We start from the raw sequence: 26,729 nt of genomic DNA on the forward strand, positions 1-26,729 counted from the left end.
TTTGGTAGTCAGTGGATGAGGTGCCACTGGCACCGCAGGGGGAGGAAGCGGGCGTCCGTGTGTGGCCAGGGCACGCTTGCTAGATTGGTTCGAGTTAACTAAGCACTCCTGGCTTTTTTTTGTGTGCGTGTGTGTGCAACCTAGAGGGGGCAAGGGATGGTGCTGAGGGCGCTAATCAACTCAAATTATGAATTCCTTTTTAATTATGAATTATGCATAAAATTTTAATTAATCTAATGTTCCCAGTTTTTCTTTCCTTCTCTCGCCTTCTCTGTTGCCTCCTCGCCGGAGATCTCAATCTAATTACGTGGCATTAAGGGGAAGCGTGGCAGCCACAGCCTTGACCCCGCCACCGAACCCTGGTCAACCTCTTCCCATCAATCTTCCCAATGTCTCGGGAAAAAACAAACCGACGCGTCCTTTTGACATTTTGCAACACGGCGACGCGCGTGTAAACACGGCCTGCTTGGCATCGTGGGGGTTGCAGGGGCGATGCAAGTTTTTGAAAAGTTTTGCCATTTGTAACTTTTCTTGATGTGCTGGTTGGTGACAACATATTTGCAACACCGATAGAAAAAGGAAAAGGTATAACGCAAACGTAACGTACGTCAATACAACAGACTGTCCGCACCTTGTTTTGTAACACAATGCTAGGTTCGATGTTCTTCTGCTTCACTATTGAGCGGCTCATTCATTGTAGGGTATGGTATAACAATCGGATAAAAAATATATATATTGAAATTCTCTTGTCCACCTCTACTTGAATCATGGAACGACTATTCTATTTTCAGAGCCTTTTATTCATCTTGCTTATCTGTTATCAAGCGTGCACTTGACAACACCGCAGAAGAACATCAAGCTTTTTCTCAGTCTTTGGGATTGAATTTCTTTTGTCAGTACAACACAGAGTTCTGATGTGTTAGGAGCTTCCCCGGCGGCTCAGATCAGCATTTTGAGACGCGTTTGCATTTGGATGCGTTCGTCAACCATGGGTTCACAAACACATCGATTTATCCTAACCGTTGTGCACAAGTTGAGATAAACCTGGTAAAACCCTTTGGTCAACATAGAATCGCCTTTGTAGGTTGTCGAATGGTGGTTTAACTGTTTTTTTTCTTCTTCCTTTCAGCCTCTGCTACAAAAAGCGTTGGCTAGTCTAAAGAAACGAGACAGTATGTAGCTTGGCGTAAGTTAAACCGTACCGATGCCGGAAATCTGTTTGTAGCACTCCTGTCAGCGGTGCAGTTTATTGGGCACAATGAAAAACATAGGTAGGGCAGCACTGGAAGCAAACGGCTAAAAAAGGCCACAGAAAGGTGCCACTGTAGGCAATTGCTGATACTGCCCACACTGCAATTGTGTCTGAGTAAGGGGTTCATATTCTTGCTAAGGCCTCTCTTGCAAGGTGGAAGAGAGGGATTTGGTCAAAGCAAGATCATTGTACCGTTTGTAGAACACTCAATTGGAATATTTGTATAGGTAGCATCAGAGGACTAAAATGATCAAGGGCTATTTTCTTGAATGTTCAAACCACATTTGTAATTAACTGCTCTATAAAAGAGAAACTATTTGCAAAACATGCACTCAACATTTGCACTTTAAGTAGAGTCAATAATCATGTTCTGTTCAACAACATACCAGTTACAATAGACTAAAAGTGAGCGAGTTTGTGGCAATATTGTCGTATTTTGTGTTTTTCTTATGCAAACGCCAAAACAATTGACTTTCTTTTTCCAGAATTGTACAAGCTAAGCCGCGCTGACATTGACAACAGATGAAAGCTTTTCTTTTTACGGCTCTGATTTGTCGATACAAACAGGATTCAAAAGATGTCATGAACATTTGTTTTTACCTGATAGCTTCATAAGCAGGTCCGTGGCCGTCTTGCTGCTGATGTCCCCGCTGAAAAGCGAGGGCGTGGCCGGGCCCCCCGGACTGGACCTCATCCCCGCCCCCACCCCCGAGAGGTCCAAGGAGTTGGCCATGCCAAGCCCGGCCGGGAGCTCCTTGTTGCACATGGTGAAGGGAGAAAGCACAGACAGGTCTCTTTCCTGAGGCTCCTCCTTGATGTGCACGTGGTTCGTGGAGGCGTCCACGCACGGCGACGTCTGCGGCCTCCCGTCCCCCGTCGCCGACAGCAACGGGGAGGAGGCCTGCATGTCAGCCATGCTGTCCCCCATCAGGGAGCCCTCGCCCTCCGTGTCCGTGGTCACCTCCTCCTTGACCTTGAGGTCCGAGCGGGGGAAGTGCTGGTGGCAGCGCATGTGGAGCTTCAGGCTGAAGTGGCGCGAGGAGGTGAAGGGGCAGAGTTCACACTGGAACGTCTCGCCGCGGTCTTGGTGCTGATGGACCTGAGAAGGGGCAGGTTTTGGTTGAGGCGGTGGGAAGAGCTTGTGTTTCTTTTTGGGGGTTAGGGTGATTACACGGTACAAACGAGAAGGGATCATGGTGTTTTCTTTGGGGCCTTCGAGGCAGAGGTGTGCCGTGTTGGGGCAGAGTAAATGCGGGTGTAGGGTAAATGCAGGTGTAAGCTTGTAAGCGTAATTAAGGCTCGCTGACGTTTGGCGGTGGTGTAGTTCGTCTAGACTGTTGAATTAAACATATTACCCATGCTGTTACTCTGGCAGACGTGGCTGAGACAGACCCAGTATTAATGCTGTTGAAGTGCATCTGTGTTTATTATACTCCGACACGGTGAACGGATTGCCATATATTATGGCAAGCAGTTACATCATTCTAGCCTAGATTTTAATGTCTTTATATGGTATATTATGCTATATACGTCTCCTGGTTAGGGAATTTGGCTCCAAGACACAAGGCTCCGGGTTCGAACCCATGTCTGCGGTCTAGTGAGCAAGGTGCTTAACCTCTAGCTGCTAATTAATGAGCTATGTCCAAAAATACATTTTCTGTAAGTGGCTTTAGAGTACAGCACCTGTTAAATGACTAAATAATAACAGTAAATAGTATACATGAAGTGAAGCCATGTCATTTTTATGAATGGTTCCTGAGGGCGTTGGTGTGTGTGTGTGTGTGTACAGACGCGTGGAGATGAAAGGTCAGAGTAGCAGAGAGGAAGAAGAAGAACGACCATCTCACCTTCATGTGAGACTTGAGATTGTCTTTGCGAGCACAGCGGAAGGGACACAGTGGACACTGGTGGCTTTTCAAGCCTGTGTGAATTACCATGTGTCTCTTCCAGTAGCTCTTGCGCTTGATGACCAGCCCGCACACAGGACATTGGAACGGCTTGCCGCCATCCTCCGGTGACCCTGAAAGAGACATCCACATGAGGGGATTAGTTGAGTTGTTTAAATCGGTGGTTGTCATACAGAGGCTCAGAGCACATAAGTGGATCCCATCAGGGGACCAAGTGGGACATTATAAACTATAAAGTTGGAGAGATGGGTTGGAACAATGCAAATATTGTTGTTATATGTGCATGCCTACATGCTTTTTCTGTTCAATGATCATCAGTATGTTTGAAGACTGAAAATTTAAGAATTTGGATTGATGCAAACAAGCAAACATTTTTGACATGGTAATGGCGTGGGTGTAGCTTATTCTACAACAAAAACATTTTAGTGGGTCCTAGACCAGGAGTAAATAGCATGGCAGGCAAAAGTTTGTGAACCCCTGGGTGACATGATGCCCGAACACTTGGAGAATATATTTAACTGTATATATATAACATATATATAACCAATACAGGACTCCATCATCTTTCTCTGAAAAACATTCTGTGATTCCTAAAGGCCTAGGTCTATAGGTCTGTTTAAGCCTTCGACAAAAAAAAACCCTTAGACGGAAACCCCCCTTAGACTCTAAGGGGTATGGGCTGGTTTTTAAGTGTGCGATGCAGCAAAAGAACGCCAGCCAGAAGCCAACGGAGCGATGGAAATAAAAACCTGTGCGGGCTTTAGTATCTCGATTATTGTTGTTGGCTTCATATCCGGCATCTATTACCGTTTAATTGGTCTTATTAGAAAGAGGCATGATTGCATTACAAATTCTACAAGGGCCCGTCAGAATAAGCTTCATCAAGTATTCCAGTGGCGTTCCTTGAAAAACATCTGGTAATCAGTGTTTGGTGAAATTACTGCACTCAGCCATTCGTTGACCTGAGGTGTAAAACCTCGAGACTGCCTATTTGCAACAATAAACTGCCATCTGCGGCCCAGCCTCTCAGAGTGTATAGGGGAGCGTCGCGCTAAGCTAGCCTTCGCGCTCCTTGATGAAGATGAGTGAAGATGGACGCCATTAAAAAAAAGGAGCCCGATGAAGAGGTGACATGAAGGGAGGGGGAGAAGCTGCTTGGCGTTTACGACGGGCAACATAACTGTCCTTTTTTTTTCCAATGTCTTCATTTTGTTCTGAAGAGACACGGAGCACACTTCACGTATATAGATGTATATATATGCAAAGTGCACCCCCTTCCAGTGTAAAACAGTTTTACAGAGGGGCTGCAGGGAGAGACCACTATAAAACAAGACATGACAGTCAATAATCAAGGTCACGCTTTCTTCAGTCTGCCTCACACACGCACGCGTGCACATTCACACACACACACACACACACACACACACACACACACACACACACAACTACCTGCGTTTTTACAGCGGCGCCCGACCTTGACGGTTGCCAGGTTAGCGCGGACCCCCTTTTTAGCATGCAGATCACAGAATATTACATCGATTGCCTCATCTGTCTGAAGTCAATTTGATCCAGCCATTTTAGATTTGGCGGGGTTACGACACAATCCCTCAAAAGTGGCCATCCATCTTCCTGAAAACATTCTGCTCTCTCTAAAGCCTGCTTATTTAGACCCCCCTCCTCTCTCATCCACCCTCTTTATCTCTCTGCAAGAGAGGCCTCTATAGAGTTGTATAAGTGTGTGCGTGTGTGTGTTCTGAATGCACACTAGATGTACCGCATGCTCATATGTGAGGCAGACAGAGAAAGACATGAAAGAAAGAAAGAAAGTGTGAATCGTCTGTGAGCACGTGCATGGAGATGTGTGAGACTGTGCACGTGTGTGTGTGTGTGTGTGTGTGTGTGTGTGTGTGTGTATCTAGTCAGTGGAAAGTCTGATGGTGGTGTACTTGGCCTGATCTCCGGCCAATCGGGGCTAGAGCCAGTAGGAGGAGGAGGAGGAGTAGGAAGAGGAGGAAGAGTAGGAGGAGGAGGAGTCTGTGGAGATGGATATGGAGTCCTGCACTCCCCCCCTGCTGTGTCACGCTCACACTGACGGCCCCTCTTTTGGAAAGGGCTCACATCCAGGCACAAATGAGCTGGTCTGGGATGGGAGTGAGGTCTCAGTCAGAGAACCCCCCATGGAGCCTGCAGATTCTCTTTCCAGACTCCCTGTCTCACCCTCTCCCTCACCCACTCCCTCTCTCTCAAACTCTCTCTTTCCACCCCCCCCCGCGTTTCGCTCACTCTGACAGTTCCTCCAACACTGTAGTGTTCACCATCTCCGCCACTTTGAGGTGACATCAAAGCCATTACATTATAGAGATAAACATGTCACTGTGAGATAGCAGTGTTTCCTCAATAAAACACATTTCTATCTCTTTTTTTCGATATTAAAGCACAGATGATCTCATGATCAGCCAGTATAAATACCATTAGGATTGAAAGGAAAGGAAGTTGGAGCGCAATAAAGAGAAATCTCAAGGAAAGGAAAGCGTGGAAATAAAATGTGGAATGCTCTCGAACCTTTTTAATGCATATGCTCATAATGACCTTCTCAAGACCTTAGCGAACAATTAACGATGTATTAAACATCCTTCACACTAATATAATAACGTATTATAATAATAATATATTATAATATTTGATACCCCAAGTGCATGCTACTTCCGTGATATTTAACTTTATCCTGAAATGCAAAAGTGACAAGACTTCATAGATCAGGGGTGGGAAATATTGCATGATATAATTAGGTTAAAAAGTGTGCGCGAATTCCATTTTCATTGTCTGGCAAAGCATTAACGATAGCTAGTGGATGCTAAGATAGCATCCGCGGCCATTGAGGTGAGTCAGGTTACCTGCTTGGCTGCTGGATTTGCCTCTCCCCTTGGGTGTGAAGGGCAGCAGCAGATCGAGGCCCTGGGTGGGTGTTGAGGGCGTGGGGGGCTTCTGGTTCCTGTCTAGCAGGGGCTTCACATCCTCTTGGAGCAGCCCCGCGCTCGGCACTGGGGACCCTTCCTTCTTCTCGGCCAGGAGGTTGCCGGCGGCCCTGGCCGCCACCTCCTTGAGCAAGGCAGCCGAGGACGTCATGGAGACCAGCGACAGGAAAGAGCTGGCCGACGTCTGGTGGTCGGCGCCAGCGCTGACGGCGCCGCCGCCGCCGCCGCCGCCCGTCGACGACGCGTGGCTCCGCTCGCTCACCTTCTTGGAGAGGGCCGCCAGGGTGGAGCTGGCCGACTGCGGGCTGAAGGGCGAGGTGAAGGCGTCGAAGCGCACCACGTCCTCCCCGCGGCCCCCCGCCCCTCCTCCCCCGAGGCTGGCCACGGCGGACGAGGCCGAGGTAGAAGAGGAGGAGGAGGAGGAGGACAGCGAGGCGTTCTTGTCCTGCAGCACGGCGTTGGCCGCCGCCTTCAGCTTCTGGATGGCCGAGTCCGGGGACAGACTGGAGCCCCCTGGAGCCGAGCAGCCCGCCGGGGGCCACTTGTCCGCCACCCCCGCCCATACGAAGCCCCCTCCGCCGCCACCGCTGCCGTTGCTGGGGGTGACTGAGGAGAAGGGGTCCAGGGGCTCTTGCTTGATGGAGGCGGCCAGGGAGGCGGGGGACCCCGAGGCTGAGCTGCCGTGGTGGTGGTGGTGGTGGTGTCGGTGGTGGTGGTTGTTGTTGTCGTTTCCTCCGGCGCCGGCTAGTTTCCGGGCGAGGGCGCTGAGCTGCTGGGCATGGTGGGAGGACGGCGAGAGGGTGAGGGGCGGGACCAGGCCGATGGGAGGGGAGTCCCCCCCGGCCCCGCCCCTCGCCGAGCGACACAGCAGCTCGCCGTCGAGCTTGAGAGAGCCAGCCTCCAGCAGGCGGCGCAGGTTGCTGCTGAGGGGTTTCCCCAGTGCCTGGGACGCGCTCTCGCCATACAGAGAGGACACCACCGAGGACAGGGTGTCCTGGGCCGAGAAGGCCCCTCCGTCCAGCCCCAGGAACTCCAGGGAGGCGCGGTGGACGGGCGTGGGGCAGCCAAGCGAAGAGCTCTCGCCCCCCGAGGTGTCATGGTCGCCGCTGGCGACGGCCCCTGGCCGGTCGTCAGGGGAGGAGCCGTGCGGTAGGAGGAGCTCTTCCTGGCCGTCCCCGTAGGACGACGACTCGGAGCGCGTGTCGGAGGCGTTGCCGAACCAGCTCTCCTCTTTTAGGGGACTGCCGTCGGGCCCGCCGTCCTCATTGCTGTCCACATCTAGGAGGAGAGAAGGGACACTTTTTAGTCAGGGCAACAGGTTCGCACACAACGGATTGATGTGGAAGGTGAGGTTGTATATAATAAACCCTGCTGTTATACGTGCATCAAATATACAAGGCTTACACTTCCAGCCAGAGCGCCTCGGTTCTTTATTACAAACATCAGGCACTTATCTGGAACTGGTTGGGGAAAGGATGGCTGTTTAGCCTGGGGCTAACATCCAGCATACAGCTGTGCTATGTGTAATGATCAGGGCACCAATACAATTCCGACAGATTTGTATTTCTTCCCCCATTGTCACTTGTAGTATGGGCAAGAGACTAGAACTAACGAAGGCACTTCTTTACCCTCACTCAATTACCAGTAAAGAGCCACTGAAATGGCCCATTTAAAGTGGTCCAATACACTCCAGCTATCGCCGTAGCGATAATAAAACGTAACTTAAAAACGTACACGCAATACAAATTCCACATCCTCGTATATATTTTGTGTTTTTCTCCCTCCTCCTTCAAAAGACTCAAACGACGTGGTGGAGGGATTTTTTTTGGGTGTGCGTGCATGTGTGCGTGTGTCCATTTTAACCATATAATTCCCACCCTCCATCTAGAGGAGCCTAGTAATGTGGTTGCCATGGCAACGGGTCCTTCTGGGAGGCTAGACAGCAAAGATTAGGGTAATGGAGGTTACAGAACTAGATTAATATTCATGAGCCTGCAGATACCACCAGGGAGCCAATAAGGATAGGGTTAAGGTCAGCGAGGGTCATTAATATACACTTCATGTATCAATATTCATAAGAAAAACATTACAGCTTGCCAGACAAGGGCGAACAAAGAAAAGTGAATATTCCTGATACATATTTAGAAAAAAAAAAATCCATGAAAATATGTCAAAAGCTGCAGTGAGCTTTGGTGAAAAGAATATGTCAAAAAAACTCTGTTTTCCGCCTCATCTCTGGGTTACTGTACACAACCTTAACAAATCAATTATACACATACGCACTGGAGAACAACTAAGGAACTCGAAACCGCTTCCAAACCGTTAAGTAATGAAATAAATCATAGAAATGTCTCCCTCTCTCCCTATCCGACTCTCCATATCACACTCACGCCACAAGGCTCGCTCGCCCCCGTGACCCCTACAGAAGCCCGGTGGGCCGCTCTGTGTTTACAAGCAAAGGCAGCGCTGTTGCCAAGCAACTCTAGAACCAAGGACCAGTCTGGATCATTAGAGTTGGCTCACATCTGGCCTGCGTGGCTGACCTCGGCCCAAGCGGTGACTACAGCCACGGGCCCCCAGGACCTCTGCTCCCTTGCTGCGAAAGATATCAAACAGGGCCTCCACACACACATACACACACCGTCAACAACCTTAGCCTCCGTCACCGCCGCGATCACTCATTGGCGTCGACCGCACTTGCACACACTCATCTGTGCACTGCAGCGCTTGTAACCCACACACTCACTCAAACACACACACAGGTCACGCACGTGTATATGATTAACACACACACACACACACACACACACACACACACACACACACACACACACACACACACACACACACACATAGTTCGCACTCTGATACACACGCTTGTATAACTCACACACTCAGTTCCCACGTGTGTGTATGGACACAAAAGCACTTTTCACACTAATACACACGCTTGTACACACTAGGAGTTGCCATTCTCAGTTCCTGAGACTTGCCATTAGGGGTAAGTGAAAAACCGACATAATTGGGCTGATTTTGACACAGCAATTAACCATGCTCCTTAAAGCAGTTTACTACCTGCACATGGTAAAAAAAACAGCAGAGAGAGTGAGCGAGAGACAGAGAGAGAGAGAGGGAGAGAGAGAGAGAGAGAGAGAGAGAGTGAGTGAGTGAGAGAGAAAGAGAGAGAGAGAGAGAGAGAGAGAGAGAGAGAGAGAATGGAAGAGAAGAAAAGCGTGAGTCATTCAGTGCTTGACCCACTTCCATGTGACATGTGAAAAACAGCCAGATCCGCTAATAGCAGTAATGTGGTTAGAGGGAAATGGCTAGATTGCTGACCCAAGGTCTCAGCTCGGAGGCTGAACTCTCTCTTGCTTTCTGGGTTCACGTGTTCAAACCTCAGAAGGGGGGGAGTGGAAGGTTTGGGGTGGGGGTGGTGGCGGGGAGGGTTGGCGTTGGTGAGGGTGCGCGCTTGGGGAGAAGCAGCTGAACGCAACACTACACCGCTAGGCTGCTCGCGGAATGCTACGGTGCACTGATGTGCCCCCGCTGCCGCGTTTTTTGGTGTGACACAGGCCGGCTGGCCCCGTAGGCGGGATGACATTTCCCAAGGTCACGGTCTCTGGCCGGACCCCCCCACCAACCATCCCCCGACCCCGTCCTCCCACCCCAGGGCTTTGTCCGTCCCGACGCCCCTGCTGGCAACTACTGTGTGCCCTCTATACGCACAGGCCGAAACACACACACACACACGCCTTCCACTAAATATACCCAGCCAAGAATGTGCTTAAAAGCAATCTAAAGCCCAAATCCCCCTCCGCACATGCGAAAAGACATGCACACACACACACACAGTCACAACTCACACACACAGCCTTCTTCCTTTGACACACATAGGGCTTGCATTGCCTCCAGTGTGGCAGAGGCTGGCTAGGCGACAGTGACTGCAGCCCCCACCACCACTACCCTTCCAGTCGCGCCACCCCCCCCCCCCCTACCCCCCAGTGATGGAGGCAGGCAGATAGGGGCAGAGGCAGCGAGCGTCTGCCACTGAAAGGGAACCATTTAGCGGTGTAATGGCGGGGATGACTTGCATGTTGAGACAAACAGCTGCGGGGTGTTCCGCAGTCGGGATCCGTTATCACTCACACACACACACGCGGGTGATTCAGTGGTGCAGCGACAGGGGCTTCTCTGGGCCACACACACACACACACACACACACACACACACACACACACACACACCAACCCACACACACGGCAATGCATTCACCGCCACTGCATTGGAGACAAAGAGAATGCATGGGGGAGAGAAAATGGAGAACGCCGATTAGAAAGAGGGAAGTCCAAAGCAATCTGAAGGATCTCGGAGCGGGTTGGGCGCCGCCTGGCGTGGCAGCCTGCTGGGAGCGTGGCGTGGCGTGTGTACCAGCACAAAGCGTCAACTATGAAGCGACAGGGAAGCTGAAATTCCGGGTGCGAGCCTGTTAAGTCATCGTAACGGTCCCGTTTCGAAACGAGAGCAGACGTTTTTGCGAAAAAAAGCAGATGGGCGTTACAGGTAGCGTGTTCCTCCGATCGTTTCGTCACGCAGCGGGCTGTCAACAGTATTTCGGTGGACTCACTGTCGACATCGGTATATTTGGCAGTTGGGCAGTTTTGGCCATGGCTTCTCTCGGGCCCATGGCGCGTCTACGTGCATGTGTGTGTTTCTATTAGTGTGTGTGTGTGTGTGTGTGTGTGTGTGTGTGTGTGTGTGCGTGCTAAGTGCGTGTGCGTGTGTGCGCGCGCGTGCGTGTGTGCGTGCGTGTGTGTGCTTGTGCCTGTGGAGGCTGCGCTCATCCTCATGCAGGGTCCGGCACAAACATGTGAGCGTTTTGTTGGGTCCGGTGTTGAGGTCAGCCAGATTTCTGTCACGCGGTGGTCCCGGCCGGGAGAGGGGGGGGATGGGGGGCTAGTGTAAGTAGTAGGGAGGGAGAGCGGGAGGGAGAGAGAAGCCTGGGACTAGAGTAGAGGTTGGTGCGCAGGTCACCCATCACAAGACTGGCGTGAGGGCTACCCGACCGACATGGTCACACACATACACACACACACACACACAGCTTTTCGGTGACTTAGCCACGCGTGAAAATTGCCCCCAATGACCCCTGGACCTGAACAGAGCAGATAGAGGGAGGGAGGGAGCAAAAAAGAGGGAGAGGGAAGACGGAGAACGAGAAGGGAGGGGGAGCTTGGGTTTGGACAGGACACGACAGATGAGAACCGGGGCGGGGGAAGGAGGAGGGTCTGCATTAGTCGATTGAGTCTGCATGGGAGTAAGCATCAATACATCAGAGAGAGAGAGAGAGAGAGAGAGAGAGAGAGAGAGAGAGAAAGACAAAGAGAGAGAGAGAGAGAGAGAGAGAGACAGAGACAGAGAGAGAGACACAGAGACAGAGACAGAGACAGAGCCAGAGGCAGAGGCAGAGGCAGAGAGAGAGAGAGAGACCGCCATATCAGCTCACATAGTCAAAAGAGCAGCAACTTAAAAAGAAAATGTACCAGACGCCACGACAGTTAGAGAAGAAGAGACGGTAGGGGCCGTCACAGGGAGGGGAATCACCCAAGCAGTTGCGGACAGCCCTGCCAAGCCACACAAACCTGTCAAAACATTTAAGAGCAGAGCAACCGAGCGGCGGAGGCAGAAGCCACGGAGGCCTCAGGGGTTGGTGCAGGGCAGATAGGGAGGACTTTGAGTGCAGAACGCCGCGGCGAAGGAACTGCGGCGGTAATTAAGTGTCCGGCTGGGCCCTGGCGGGGGTTGCCACGGCCGCGGGCTATGCTAATGAGCGCGCCCAGCGGTCATGGGCTGCCTTATTAGCGCTCAGCGGACAATATGGTGGGAGAGGCGCTCCAGTAGCGGACTTGCGTCTCTAAAAAAAAAAAAAAAGACTAACAGTTCCCCCTAGAAGGAAGGTAATTCCATTAATTGGGACACCTTGGCTTAGGATCTCCTCTCTCCCCCCCCTCCCAACATGCCTCTCCCTTTCTCCTCTTCCTCTTAGTGATCCCTCACTTCTCTCTCCCTCTTTCTATTCCTCTTCTTCTTCTTCACCTTCACACTCACGCCGCTTTTCTTACCGATACAACGGGAGATGAGAAAATCTGCTAAATATAACCCTAATGGACGTGGCAGAACCACCTAGAATGTAAGGTTCACCCTTTCAAATTGCCTCTGGTTCAAAGGGAGTGTGAAATGTTTTCCTCACCCCCCCCCCCCCGTTTCCTTCTTATATTTAAATTACTTATATATAAGTACATTACATATCATATTTAAGACCCAGTTTGAACAATGTTGCCATATATATTATAAAACGTTTTTTTATCAATTTTTTCAGCCTGCTTCGCTATCATATTTCTTCAATATGGTATATTAACTTAAAGGGTTGGGAGCATTCATAAGTTAATTGATTGCCTTGTAGTTATATATCTAGTCGGCCAACTATAGACTCGATGCACGGAAAACATTTTCAACCTGTCGTCATACAAGTTAACGAGACAAATGCAAAAAACGTTGATGGTTTCAGTTGGCTGCTTTCAATGCAATAACATGTGACTTCCTGAGACCCGCATCCTGTATCACTTGACTGACTACTGAAAACCATATTAATATTCAAACAGGGTAGCCGCCCGACCAAGTGACGAATACAAACTCTCATGTTTTTTGGTGTGTTGATGAGTGCTAAACAACATAGAAGTATGCAACTTTTGGTCAATCTCCAGCTTGAGGTTTCAAATGTATTCTTTGATTAAAACAGGTGCCATTCCTAGAGGTACACCACTTACTGTCGGTATGAACGTATCGCCGTACTAAATACGCAGCCTTCCTTACCGGGTGGATTGAGAAAACCCAGAGGCAGCCCACCTGAGGGATTTCAATGCAGGAAAACCACTGTATGTTATGCATGTAATTCTGTACCCAGTAATTCTGTTGCGTATAGGTGGTCTCTCCTGTTCTAAAAAGGCCCCCTCTGATTTCCATCGGCTCCATTGCCCTTTTCTACAAGGTAACCTCACCCTCTTCCATTGGTGCATTGTACTTGAACTGTGGTTTCTGATGGTCACAGGGAACTAGAGGAGCCAGAAGGAGGTGCTACAGGGAAAGAAGGGAAAACACTTTGGTATATTTTGAAGGCCACCACTTCCCCCCTTCCCCCTCATAAAGTGGAGGGAGATTTGTGTGTGCTGCAACCTCAACATGGCGTTTGCAGTCTGCCATTGATTTCAGCCATCCTCCAAAAGATCAATAACCATTTAAATGTGAATGCATTAATAAATAGTTGTTACAGCTTTTGTCCACCATTTTATTAGTTGAACTTCGCTCCTCCTACCTTCCCGCCATTTCTAATTTCAGAAAGAAAGAGAGTGAAGGAGAGAGATATAGAAAGGGAAAGAGGGAGAGAGAGCGAGAGAGGGTGAGTTAGTATTGAAATGTAGTGTAAATTACCATCTGTGTCTTTCCGGCCTTGGCCTCCGTGGTTTGTGGGTATTTTGGGCGGCGTGCCAGAGGTGAAAAAGGAAGGAGAAGTGTTCTTGGAAGAGAATGAGACGACTCAGAACCCCAGACCTCTGAAATTCCTCATCGCAGATGGAGCGCCCTTTAACCCTTGGTTTATTTTTCCCTTCCAATTTTAGTTTCTCTGATTTAAAAAAAGAGGGAAAAAAAAACAGCGTGCTCATAATCTTTGCTGTATCGTCAAAGCCAAAACTGCTGCAGGCAGAGCAGTGGTGTGTTCGACGTTTTTAATGTTTGTTTCGTCTCTTTTTTCAACCCTTTTTCCTACTAGTTTCACTAATACAAATGAGTCTAACTAGCGTGCACGCATTATTTCAAAACAAGAAATGTCAGGGTGCCAAACGCATCAATTCCTGGCCGTCACATCTATTACCCTGAAATCCAAAAGAGAGCTGCTTTAGAAAATGAGTACTAAAAGAACAGGTCATCGTTGGCTCGGCTGCGCTGTGTGTTTGTTTTCTCACTGAAGATGTTTGTAGAAGTGATTGACTCTTAGAGAGAGGAGGCTCCCTGTAGGAGAACAATGTGTCTGGGGCTACTGTATTGTTTGCAAATCATTCAAGCGGACAAAGGGGACAGTCAAGAACTTACAGAGGAAGCTAAGGAGCTAGGGATGCACAATGAGAAGGCATCATTTGGAAGGGGAGACAAAGCCATTGAATTGTGAGCGAGACATTTTTGACAGTGATGTCTATTAAAGAAATAACACCGGTGGAGATATGCATGAAGAATAGAGTCGTCCGCGTGTTGGATATACTTGGCCAGGATGAAGGAAGGAGAGTAGGAGAGGAACGACGTGAGCCAGGAGCTAAAGCTAATCTTGAGAATTGGGGAAAAGGGGACATGGATGGGGGTGGCTTTTTTCATGGTAGTATTGGGTGGATGGCAGTTTGGCAGAAGTACCCAGGGCGGTGGTGCTTGGGTTTAGCCTGTCACTTAGGACAGGGACACTAATCAGGATTGGTCCTGGTGCCTTCCCAAGGAGAGGAACAGGAACAGGCTGGGGCCATTATGAAAAGATAGGAAAGAGGGACGGGAGGGAGGGATGGGTAGGGACAGGGGGGGGGGAGGCAGGGAGATAGAGGGCAGAGAGAGAGGCAGAGAAAGAGAAGGCAGAGCAAGAAAGAAAGAGCGATGGGAAGAGAGAGGCAGGGGGAATGGGGCAGAGAGAGAGAGTGAGAGAGGGGGGCAGAGAGAGGGAAGAGAAACAGAGAGAGAGAGAGAGAGAGAGAGAGAGAGAGAGAATTGCCATGGCACAGCAGGAAATGCTAACCGCTAACCTCATTTACATGCAGGTCCAGGGAGGACAGGGAGGGAGGGAGGGAGGGAGGGAGGGGAGCTTATTCCGTTTCCAATCTCCATGTTAAACGCTGGCCAGGGCAGCTGATGGGAATGAGAAGCATTGTTCAGCCCCAAGCCGCTCCCCTCTCCGTTACACCAATACCTGCTGTCCTTCTCCAATTTGATATCAAAGAGACATGCAGTGGGCCCTGCAACGCCGCCACTGCCACACACCCCCGATCGTGACCTGGAATCGATATGAAAACCCGCTGGAACACGCCGCGTAGGTGTACGCCAGTGCGGCACCAGCGTGCGGTCTTGTGTGCTTCAAGCAGACACCGTCGTGGGCTTTCTCTGTCCTGCCATAACCAGGTTATGACCCAAGGCTGTCGCATTCAAAGTCATCTTTCACCCTGCGAGACTGTGCTGTAGCATAATGATTGCCTTGACAACCATCACTTAAAGCCACACGGGTAGGTGGAGGCGCGGTGTCAGGCTCCCCGCTCCACTCTGCCGATGAACTCATTCCAAGCTGCGAGGTACAGCCGGGTCAGACCGCTGAAACTGGAAAAGTGGCTGCTTGCTACAGTCAAATCAAACACAACAATTCCCTTCCCAAACAATTACAGCGGCGGGTTCGAGAAGAGACGTGCGGCGTGGCACGGCTCGTCGCAGCGGTTGGTTCGAGGAGGGAAAAGGGGAGGAGTCGGGGGAGTAGTGGTGGCACATGCCTAGCTGCGAGGGACAAATGAGCGTTGGTTCTTGTTAAACGGAGGATTTGGGCTAATCTAGAAAATATTCTGACGGATGGGCAGACACATCTGCTGCTGACCACTCCCCTGTGGAGAACCAGGGATTAATGTGGCGGTAATCTGAACAAACAAGACCCCTCGTACGAAACCCTTGCGGAGGGAGGGGAAGCGCAACGACAATCTGGGGCTGTGCCACCTACATTTAATTCCCCAGAGGAGCGATACCTTTGAAGGTATTGGCTGACTGTTTTGACACCTCTGGTGTATTCCCGCTGCTAGCTCCGACTGAAACAACCTGGGAGGCTGATTACGCTAAAGGGACAATATGCAACCAAATGTCCAGTGGGAGGGGCGGGGGGGATGTCGTTAGCATCAGGAGGGGACAAATACAGTGTGCCCTAATGCCCTTGTTTTCTTAACGAAAGGATGAAACCGGAGCGTGCCTCTATTTTTACTCTTAATGCACTTGTGTATGCTTAAGCGACAACACTGTGCAAATGGTGATGGGCGCCCCCTCCCCTAGCACCCCACCCATCCCCGTTAATGTCCACGGCAGAATCGGTGTCAGACCCTCATCTGCATTACTGCGCTCATAAATAAACCCACCAACACATTGACAATGGCTTTCAGAAAGATGACTTCACATCTCGCAACGTTTTTTTTACTCGTCTGGCTTCTTGTACCGCAGCCAAACACTTACACTCCCTCTCCCTCCTCAGACTTGATATATTGTTTCCCTGGAGAGCTGTCAATGCCTTGCGGACCTTACTATCCTGTCTGCCACTCCTACCCTTCCTGCACTCTTTAATCTCTCTGGGCCATAAAAGAGATCCCATGGCCCAAAAAGCTCTGCTCGCTGCAGCCAGATATAGCCAGGCGTCCGGGGCGAGTTAAACATGTTAGCCCGTGCGCGCTCCTAAGTGCTTGAACATGCAGTCTGAAAACGCTACTGGCCCAGCAGAAGAGTGGTTCGCCTAGCTACTTCACCAAAGGCTAACGACATTCAGGCTTTGCTTTATAGTAGAGAGAGAGAGAGAGCGAGAGAAAGAAGGTGTGTGTGTGTGTGTTTGCGCATGTGTGTGCGCGCTTGCCTGTGTAAGAGCCTCCTACCCTCTCCTACCCTCTCCTACCCACACAGGAAGTGAGGTCATCTCGTACCACTGCGCCACGCTGAGTACTTTCAGTGAGGGCGACAAGGATCAACGTGTTGGCCAGGTGCCATTTCAAGTCCCTAGCAACATACTTTGTTGAATTATACAGCGTTACCGCTCCATTTCAAAAAAGAAATCCATAGGAGAAGGTGTTTACCTATTCAGACACAGAGACAAAGGGACAGCGTCCAAAGCAACCTAAAAAGCAGATGCCCTGAAGGAGAAGAACTTTACGTCCTTAAACTAAATACCTACAAAATAACAATCTGGATTTTCTACACCATTCTGGCGTGCTGCCATGCTCCAGTGTGGCTTCGCAGCCCCCCAGCCAATGGCATGTCTTCTAAGACAATCAAGGCAGTTCTTTAATCCTCAACAATGTAATTTCCATCTCTTTGAGAGTAAAAAACGAGACAGAGCCCCACAATAAATCACAACCCTGTTTACAACGGGCGTCTGGCACGACTGGCCGACTTCAGCTCCCTAGACCACCTCCTCCTCCTCCTTTTCCCTCCTCCTTTCCTTCCCCTCTCCCCTCACATGCTCTGCATCCCTCATGCCTGTAAAGGGCTATCCTGCAGGGCCTGGATGTACTTGTGTGGTACAACAACCACTGAGAAACCGCCCAAAGCTCTTAACAGCTCTTCCTCTCAAATTTCTCCCACCTTCCTTCTCCACTGCAACCACCAACCAACTGTCTCTCTCTCTCTCTTTCTCTCTCTCACTCTGTCTCTCTCTCTCTCCCTATTTGTCTCTCTATCTCTATCTCTCTCTCTTGTAGCTGTACCGGTGAGCTTTTCTGTATGAACTGCTGCCAGCAGAAAGCTTGCAACTCTGGCGAGATTGCTATTACTCAGTGCGAGCAGGGCTCTGTGTAGCCAAAGGGCTGCTCTGTGAGCTGTAGATCTCCATGTTGTGACTTGTCAACACAGGGAAAATCGTTACTATGGCTGAGGCACTCTCATTCCACACAGAAGGGGGATCTGATTGAGCCGAGGCAGGTACTGTAATGGAGGTATCCAGGGGCAAGTCTGCGGTACTGGACAACTGTATTGTTAACCGATTTTCCAGTCCTTAAAATCGGTAGCCAGGATATAGAACCGAGGGGAGGGAATGCTGTCAGAGCAAAACTAAAATACAATTGTCAAACCATGTCAAACTTTTGCCGCTAGTCACGGATCCACCAGCCAATCAGATTTGAGCTCAGATTGCTACTGCTCTTCAGTGCCATTGCGTCTTTGACAGTAGAAAGGGCTGATCATGTCGAATATATTCATGACCGAATCTTTTTTGTCTCCACGATACATGTAATACCTTAACATAATTGTGTGATTCTCTGCAATAGTTTAAGTTTCCATATCAATACTGTACCAGTTCCTGGAGGAACATAAATAATTGTTTTCCCTTGCATGGCAAAACATAGGGAATTCATTGATAAGCAAAACTAACTGACACCTACAACAGCAGATTATTTTAACGGCAGTGTACTCTAACCAACTGAACCAGATTTCACAAATGTAGCATAGCAGAATGTAGTTTTTAGTTAGTTTCTTCAGGGATGTTTAAGATGCATTTTAAAACTCTGAACCCGTCAGCCATGACTTGAAGTAACTACCCACTAACAGCCCGCGTTCACAACTATATCTACCATAGGCTGTAACAATGCCTGTCCAAGGTCACCCAACTTTTGGCTTTGGCTCGCTCTGCCAGTACACATTTCATCTTGTGGCGTAATGCACTTTCGAGGGAGATATACGGATGATGTGCTGTGGTAGAACTTCGGAATGCACCGATCAACATAGTTTGAATGCAAATGCAGCCCGAAACTGTGTTGTATATGAAATTAGATTGCGTATACGACTCAAGAGCCAGGAATATAAGGAATAAAAATAATCTCAAAAAAAATGGCTGCATTACAAGTAATTGAACACATCTGAAATGAATTTATATGAATTCAGTTAAATAAGTACTTGTTTTTGTCAAAAAGAAAGAAAGATTAAGAAAAAAACATGGATTTCTTGATAAAGTCATGCAATTACTTTGACGGTTGATGATGACTTCAGTCATCAACGGCGAAGCCCTTTGTTTAAACTGACTGCTGTTCTGCATAAAATGAAGATAGAGGGTACTGAATAGGATCACAGGACGCTCCATTTCCTGGTGAAAGCTTTTCATAATTGACTGCGATATTGTCTTCCCCAGATTGAAGGATGAGAAGAGCATTTGGGACTGTAAGGTTAAAATTTCTGGACGAGCATGAGAAATTAGCGCACGGTGCCCACATGAATAATGCTCTCTTGTTACTTAACAATTACTGTCAAGGTGTCATTGACTAAGCCACTTAACCGGCACAGGTAACACTACAAGATTATAGTTAAGACCGAGCAGATACCCAATGTTGCAGTGTGATTAGCTACATTAGTATAAAGGAAAGCATTGATTAGCATATACCCATGAGGGGTAAGGCCTACCTGGTTATCTTTAGGGGACCATCAAACATCAATAGAGCTGTAAAATGAATTCTCTAGCTCTAATTATGGGCAATCTTCATTTTACAATCTTAAGAGGGTAGCAGTGGTGATAAACTGAGCTGTGAAAACATTGCTCCATTTCATAACTTGGTTGTCATTTCAATATTTTCAGATATTTTCAGATTTCATTTTATTTTGACCTTATTGGGCAGAACAAGTCCTCTACATTGTATTAAAGGGCAATTGTTATTTAATACCAATTATCTGGAAGACCACAATTAGGCTCGCATCAGAAGTTCAAATCTCGATATTTCTGATTTCGGATGAGACTTTGTTAACTCTGTGTTTGTTTTGGAGTCACGTTTGTGTAAACTGCTCCACAAACCAGTAAGACAACAACAGCTGTGCTGCCTACTGCAACTCGACCTATTTGACCGGAGAAGTAAAGTAATATTTAGTTATGGGCATTGATCCAAGCGCTGACACTTTAGCCACTTCTTTGAAAGCGGGCCCATTAAAACTGAGCCATCCCATTTCTTTAATCTACCCCTGCACCGCTGCTGCTTACTATCCACACTCCATTCAACTCGTGTGTCAAGTCTCCCATGGTACAGCTAACTCTGGTGTTGGCCAGCAGGTGTGGATGTTCGACGAATACAGCTTTCGACATCACAGTCTGATGAAAGAGGCGTCCACCACATTCTCCTTGCCCTTTAATTCATTTCTGAGTAAAAGCCTGTGTATCATTATTCGCTTGAGCTCCGGTTGGGGCCATCGCGGCCCCTGTGCCCGAGCCCCATCAACTCTAGAGGGGAGTGGGAGATGGGGAGGTTGAGGGGTGGGGGATTCTTGGCAGAAATTCCCCACAAATTTGATGCCAAGAGCGAAATGGAAACCTCCCCTCATTTTCCTTTCCCCTTAATCCAATGTTTTCAGGCCCTAGCCCCGCCAAGGTCATTATAATCATAGCAAGTGGAAGGGAGCCAGTGACCCACCATTACAGTAAGGTATAGAGCCACCCAGACAGAGGCAGCCATTGGCTTGTGAGATGGAGCACAATCCTGTAGCAGACTCCAAATCCCTCCATTTAAAATGCAGATGACCCAACAGAGATAAAAGGATAGGAAAAAAAGTATCTTTACCAACACAAGCCTGATGTTCGATTGTACTATTATTGAAACCGGTCACCGAATCAGTCCGGACCTCTCTTTTTAATGTGTCTGTATGGTTTCAGGTTTCTGGTGTGTTGTATTATACTTGTGTACTGTGTCTATGTACTGTTTCTAAACATGCAACCCATTGTCCCCTTGACAATCTATTTCAAGCTTACTTCTATAATACAATTTGAAGGTGGGGCAAACTATTGCTCTCTTTGATTCAGCATATCATACATTAACGTATGGTGTAATTTAAGGTAAGTAAGTATCAAGTTAACAAATAAGTTAAATGGATCGTACATCCCAAACCCACAAGTGGGGGTTATTTGTGACAAAAGTACAAGCAAAATAATATCATGTACCATTGAAGTAGGTTAAAAATTGTTTTACTGTGAATAAACCAACTGGATAACACAAACAACAATACACAGCAAGGTCATAAAGAATGGCAGTTTTCATTGAGGCGCCAAAGGTCATGTTTACTTGTCAGAGTGAGGGCGCCATACTGTACTGTGACCTCCGTGACCAGCTTGTGTACCAACACACACACACAGACACACAGACACACAGACACACAGACACACACACACACACACACACACACACAAGACAGCAAGCAGGGGCAGCCCAGACCAGGCTACACAGCCCAATCTCTGAGTGTGTACAAAGATAAAGAACTTCTTATGTTAAAGGCAGTGTATTATCGTGCCCTTTTCCACCACAAATAGAAGAGATTTCCGGCCCGATAGTGGGTTTGTTGGCTGGCACACCACGACGGTGTTGCCAGATGAAAAATGAAAGCCTGCAGTGAATTGAGTGAAATGACACAAGAGGCACCAAAATAAACAAAACAAACAAACAACTCAAAACATATCTCACTGCAAATGTATACTTTTCGGTGAGCTGGTTGAATCAAGAGGGATCAACCGAGTAAAAAAAAATAAGAGATGGGTCATCATAATGACACTGAGCCCTATGGGGATTTATGTGTTTACTTTTTTCACAATGTATGACAAAAAAAGAAGTAAAGAATATCCAGTGATACCGACCAGAGAAGCTCTATGTGCTGGATTCTGTTTGCCAACAGGTAGTACGGGTAAAGTGTTCATCATACATTTACTACCATACAAGAATTCAGAATCAAAGATGCTTTCTGCTGGGAGGCGAGCAACCTAACAGTATCTTTTATTTATTAATCATTACCAAATAAAAGTCAAAATGGTTAAGCCTGAATGTAAAAAATCATAAATTCCATGTGAAATTCTTTAAGACTCATAATTGTTCACATATCGAAGTTAAAACATTGTACTAAGCAGTCAGCAGCTGTCCAGTTCATAATAAGGCAGCACATAGCTTCCTTATCCTACCGTTCCTATGGTCGTACAAATAGAGCTAAATTATACTGAAAAAAAGACAATGTACCAGATAGTGAAGAACTTTTCTAAAAGATCATTAGACTTTTGTGTAGCCTAACTATTCTCGACACGTGACATGGCTGGAGATCAACTACCTACCTACCTACCTACCTACCTACCTACCTACCCACGGACTTACTTACTTTGCTGCTGCCATGCCTCAATGAAAAGTGAAGATAACTTATGTGTTGCTTGTGTAAACACTACCCCTTCATCCACAATACAGCCGGTCTTGGCTGTATTGTGTACAACAACGAGGAAACAACAAGCTCCTGTATGTGTGTGTGTGTGTGTGTGTGTGTGTGTGTGTGTGTGTGTGTGTGTGCGTGTGCGTGTAGAGAGAGAGAGATAGTGTACTTACAACATCGTAACATGCAGAGTAAATGAAGGCTTAGTTCAGGGGTTAGATCATGACCCTGCTCTTTACAATCCATGTGTCTTAAATACTCCATCAACTGGACTGGCACTGTCCTAAATCTCTTCAAATTATTTCTCTCGCGCAAGCGCATACACACACACACACAGACACACACACGCACACACAAACACACGCACACACACACCCAGCTTCCACCTTTCTATCTTCTAGCCAACTGCTGCAATTTTCCAAGTTCAAACGTGGGTCAAAACCTTACTGTCACATATGTTAATGTTGATGGTGGGTAAATGTTTCTTTTTTACCCACAGAGTCCATATGTGTTAATGTGCAAATGTAAAAATAAAAGTTATCCGGTTCATTGTTGGAAAAAAGGCACTGTCAACATATAATATTAATGTAAAAAAAACAACATGAGTGTAATATGTGTCATCCCTTGAAGAAGCTTTTGATAAAAGACAACCAAAAGTGGCTTTTAATCATGGTGGATTTTGTACTGAATACTGCCAACATGTGACATTTAAGAAATGCACAATGTGTCAAGTGATAAACATAGTTTTTTGTCGTTGATTTAAGATTAATCGCCTTAATTATTTATGACATTTCCATTTCCACGGCACTCATTAAGATGTTTGCTTATGCATGTATTGAGTACAAAGTTCCACAGGAGCACAAATGTCACAGGCGGCCAATTCCTTTAATAACCATCATCTCTGCCCATGTCTGAGCACTACTCTAGCGGCCGCAGCGTGTTATTACTCCATGTCATTATTAAGACTGATAAAAGCACAATACGAACATACAAGCTACGCAGGGTCAAATGCACACGGGTAAATCGACGTTACTCTCACAGACTGTGCATTACGATAGGCGATGCTTAAGGCGTGTTGTAATACATTTATTACACAGAAACTGTGTAATAAATTGCTGCCATTTCATTTGGCTAACCGCGTTATTGATCGTAGTCTGTCTGCAATGAATGGCTGCAAAGGGAAGGGAAAAAACCTTGAACTTCAGGTGACCATGGCTTTGACATAGCCTGCATGCAGACAACCCCGTCTGCATTTGGGAGGAGGAGAAATACGGTTTCTTTAAACATTTTTCCGACTTTTTGAAAGTCGACGATAGACAACCGCAGATGGGTAGTGAACTGTAAGGCAAAGTTTAAGACGTTTATCGCCGGGGAAATGAAGTTACCAACCGCGTCAAGACAACGCTACGGCTAACTAGGAACACTGGGGCATGGGGAGCCCAAGTCTGTCTTGTCTGATCCGACTGACCCTTCATTTTATTGCGGCCAGATTCTCAGATCCTCCCCCTTCTGCCCCGAAAGCGACTAGCTTGCGCGGACAGATCAACTAAAACGCTGGCCATTATTTCACACACGCACACAACCGACACATATGACAACTGACCGCAACCTTTAGAGCAACGGGACCGTAATCGATTATACTCTAATAAAGCCACGTATCATTTATGCACTCACTGGCTAGCTAACGTTACCGATCGCCAACAACATGGCTGCCTCGCTCGGACCTAAAAAAAGAGAAATAACCTACGCCGAGTCTTTGTCTGTTTCACCTCTTTAACCCTAAACTACTGCGCAAAACACACGAAGACCCGGTAAAATCGCAAAAATAGAGTAAAGGACTTACGTGAAGGCAGGCGCTTGGGCTGCTCCTGCTTCCTCCTTGGCATTTTCCCCCCTTTTTATCACATTCTCGTCCTTGTTTTAGGGATAAGAAGAAAAAAGGTTTTTTCCCATTGAGACTACGGGCGCGAGTGATGGCAGGGACTTGGTCGTGCACCTGGCTTTGCTCGGTTTAAAGTGTATTGTTGGGAATAGGAACATAGGCGGAGGAGGTGCCGCTGTTGTTGTTGCCGTGTCTTGACTATGGCTGCTCTCGGTGCAAGTGTGTCTCCGAGCCCCTAACTAACACTAATGCAGGGATCAAAGGGCAGCAACAGCAGAGCAGACACACGCACATACACACACACTCACACACTCTCACACACACACATTCGCGCCTGCGCGCGCGCACACTCTTTCTAGGAGCTCGCCCGCGAGAGCAACGTAAGTACAAGGTGCCCCCAAGCTTTCCGGGGGTATTGCTGAAAATAAAAAAGACATCAAATAATACAATTTTTACGATGGAGTTTCTAAAATAGCACTATATAAATATTATTACGCAGATATACTCTAGTTAATAATATAAATGCATGTAATAACAATACTAATAATAGTACATAATTATGTTTTTACATGTTTTCTCTGTGAATATGGCTTTTTATTTAAAACAGACACTTTTCACACGATTATTAATATATATGGCTATTCATTAAAAAATAAACTATACTTAGTTAGAATATATATTTTTATTTTTTATTACCAAAACTAATAATGAAACGAATGAACAAATCAAATGTACTATTCACGATATTAGATTGACAGTTTCACACACACACACACACACACACACACACACACACACACACACACACACACACACACACACACACACACACACACACACACATACACACTCACAAACACACACACACACACACACACACACACTCACAAACACACACACACACACCACACACACACACACACACACACACACACACACCGGACACACACAAACAAACACTTCTCCTGCTGCTGTTTAAGTGGTGAGTCTGTTTTTAAGTGTTGTAATCTAAGACGGGAAACGTGTTACAGAATAAGTACAGGACATAAATATTCAAAAGAGATACATATTTGTTTTAATAAGAATATGCAAACATCTATAAACACTGTGAGTCAAATAGAAAACAAGATTGACATTTTAAATACGAATATGCAAAAAAAGAACAGTGTGTTAAATGAAACCTGAAAAAAACCACCAACACATTCCAACATCTAGAATGTGCAAAAAAATACTAATATAATAAACAGTTTAAACGTGCGATAAATGTACACATAAAAAGAACCACCAACAAGATCCAACAACTAATGCAAAAAAACTAAAACAAAACTATTAAAACTGTATATATAAAAGTGTGTTAAGTGAAACAGAGAGAAAGGACCGCCAACAGCATCCATCCATACACACAGCATCCCAGCCCTCCGTCCCCGGTGTTGTGTTGAGCCCTGCTTGTGTTTCCCAGCCTCTCAGATGGGTGCTGGGTGGTTTCACAGCTCCGGCTGTGTCCTGCTTCCTGCTGTTAGACTCCTCCAGGCTGTGTTCTGTTGGCCCTGTCGCGTTCTTTCACACCTCGGCAGCGCACGACCAAGAGAGCTGCGCCTCCCGTCCCTCTCATCCTACCGTCCTCTTCCTGCCATCCTCCTCCTCCTCCTCCTCCACCTCCTCCTCCTCCTCTCCGCGCCACCACCACCCACCCGAGTGTAGGCACAGGAGGCTCGTTACCGTGGCAATTAGCGAAAAAAGCCCAAATTAGCCCTCTTGGCTGTCCACAGGTGACAAAGACACTTTGCATTTCTGCTAATTAAGAAACGGAACATGATGATTAGCTGTGTGCTGTGTCCGGAGGAGGGTGTCACAGACGCTGTCTGAGATACAGACAGATAGATGGATATAGATGCACGAGCAGGAGGGATACACAGCAGCGTCCGATGTCTGCTGTTATAGGACACCCATATTCATTATGTACATCATGAATGTGTTATCAGATGGAATATTAGTACATCGCAATGCCTTAGAACAGACGATCTGTTCGGGAGAACGCAATAGAATGCGTCCAAAATGTGCACAAAGTCATTCCATAGAATAGATGGATTACAAATGAAGAATAACATTTATTTTTTTGTTTTAGGCGTGTGATTGCTAGCCAGTGGTTATCTGTATATGTGTGTCTTTGCATGTGCGCATGTGTGTGCGTCTGTGCGTGCGTGTGTGTGTATGTGTGTGTTTGTGTTTGTGCGTGTGCATGCATGTGTGCGTCCGTGTGTGCGTGCTTGTGTGGACAGCTGTGTATCTCACCTGCCCCAACAGATGAACATGAGTACTGCAAGGACGCAGGTGATCTGACCAAGCGGTCGCTCTGTTATGTTCAGTTTGATTCTACTTTTGGGTATAAAGTGTGGGTTGTCTACCGGAGAAGTTATCACAACGGTGTCAATATCTGCTGCAAATAATTTTTGGTTGGTTGAGCTGGTGGATAAGTGTGTGCTGGATTTTTTATCGAACATGATTTACTTGCCAGAGAACTAGGAATGTATCTTGGCATTTGGACTTGAGATTTTTAGGTATGATTCCTATCATATCAGAACAAGTTGGAAAAAGTTCATGCACAGGTTTGTTTTGTAAACCAGATTCATCCTTAAGATGTCATGCATCTTACCCTCCCCCTGTGAATATATGCTAATTAACCCCAAATCCCATTTTAGTTTATCTGTTCTGAACATCTTAATAAGGATTGAATCGTACCAGGG

At 47.3% G+C, this 26,729-nt stretch overlaps 1 protein-coding gene across 1 annotated transcript in view; it reads right to left on the reverse strand.

Annotated features, from left to right (window-relative positions):
* The window catches only part of znf827 (zinc finger protein 827), a 64,499-nt gene extending 40,325 nt beyond the window's left edge, over window positions 1–24,174 (reverse strand). Inside the window, exons 1-4 of the mRNA XM_079729830.1 lie at window positions 23,947–24,174; window positions 6,054–7,412; window positions 3,100–3,272; window positions 1,853–2,351 (exon numbers count right to left, since the gene is read on the reverse strand). Of these exons, the coding sequence (XP_079585956.1) occupies window positions 1,853–2,351; window positions 3,100–3,272; window positions 6,054–7,412; window positions 23,947–23,989 (2,074 nt within the window). The 5' untranslated portion in view covers window positions 23,990–24,174. The remainder of the gene's footprint in view (window positions 1–1,852; window positions 2,352–3,099; window positions 3,273–6,053; window positions 7,413–23,946) is intronic.
* Window positions 24,175–26,729: the final 2,555 nt, after the last annotated feature.

The sequence above is a fragment of the Pollachius pollachius genome (genome assembly GCF_949987615.1).
Source record: "Pollachius pollachius genome assembly, chromosome: 2".
Lineage (NCBI taxonomy): Eukaryota > Metazoa > Chordata > Actinopteri > Gadiformes > Gadidae > Pollachius > Pollachius pollachius.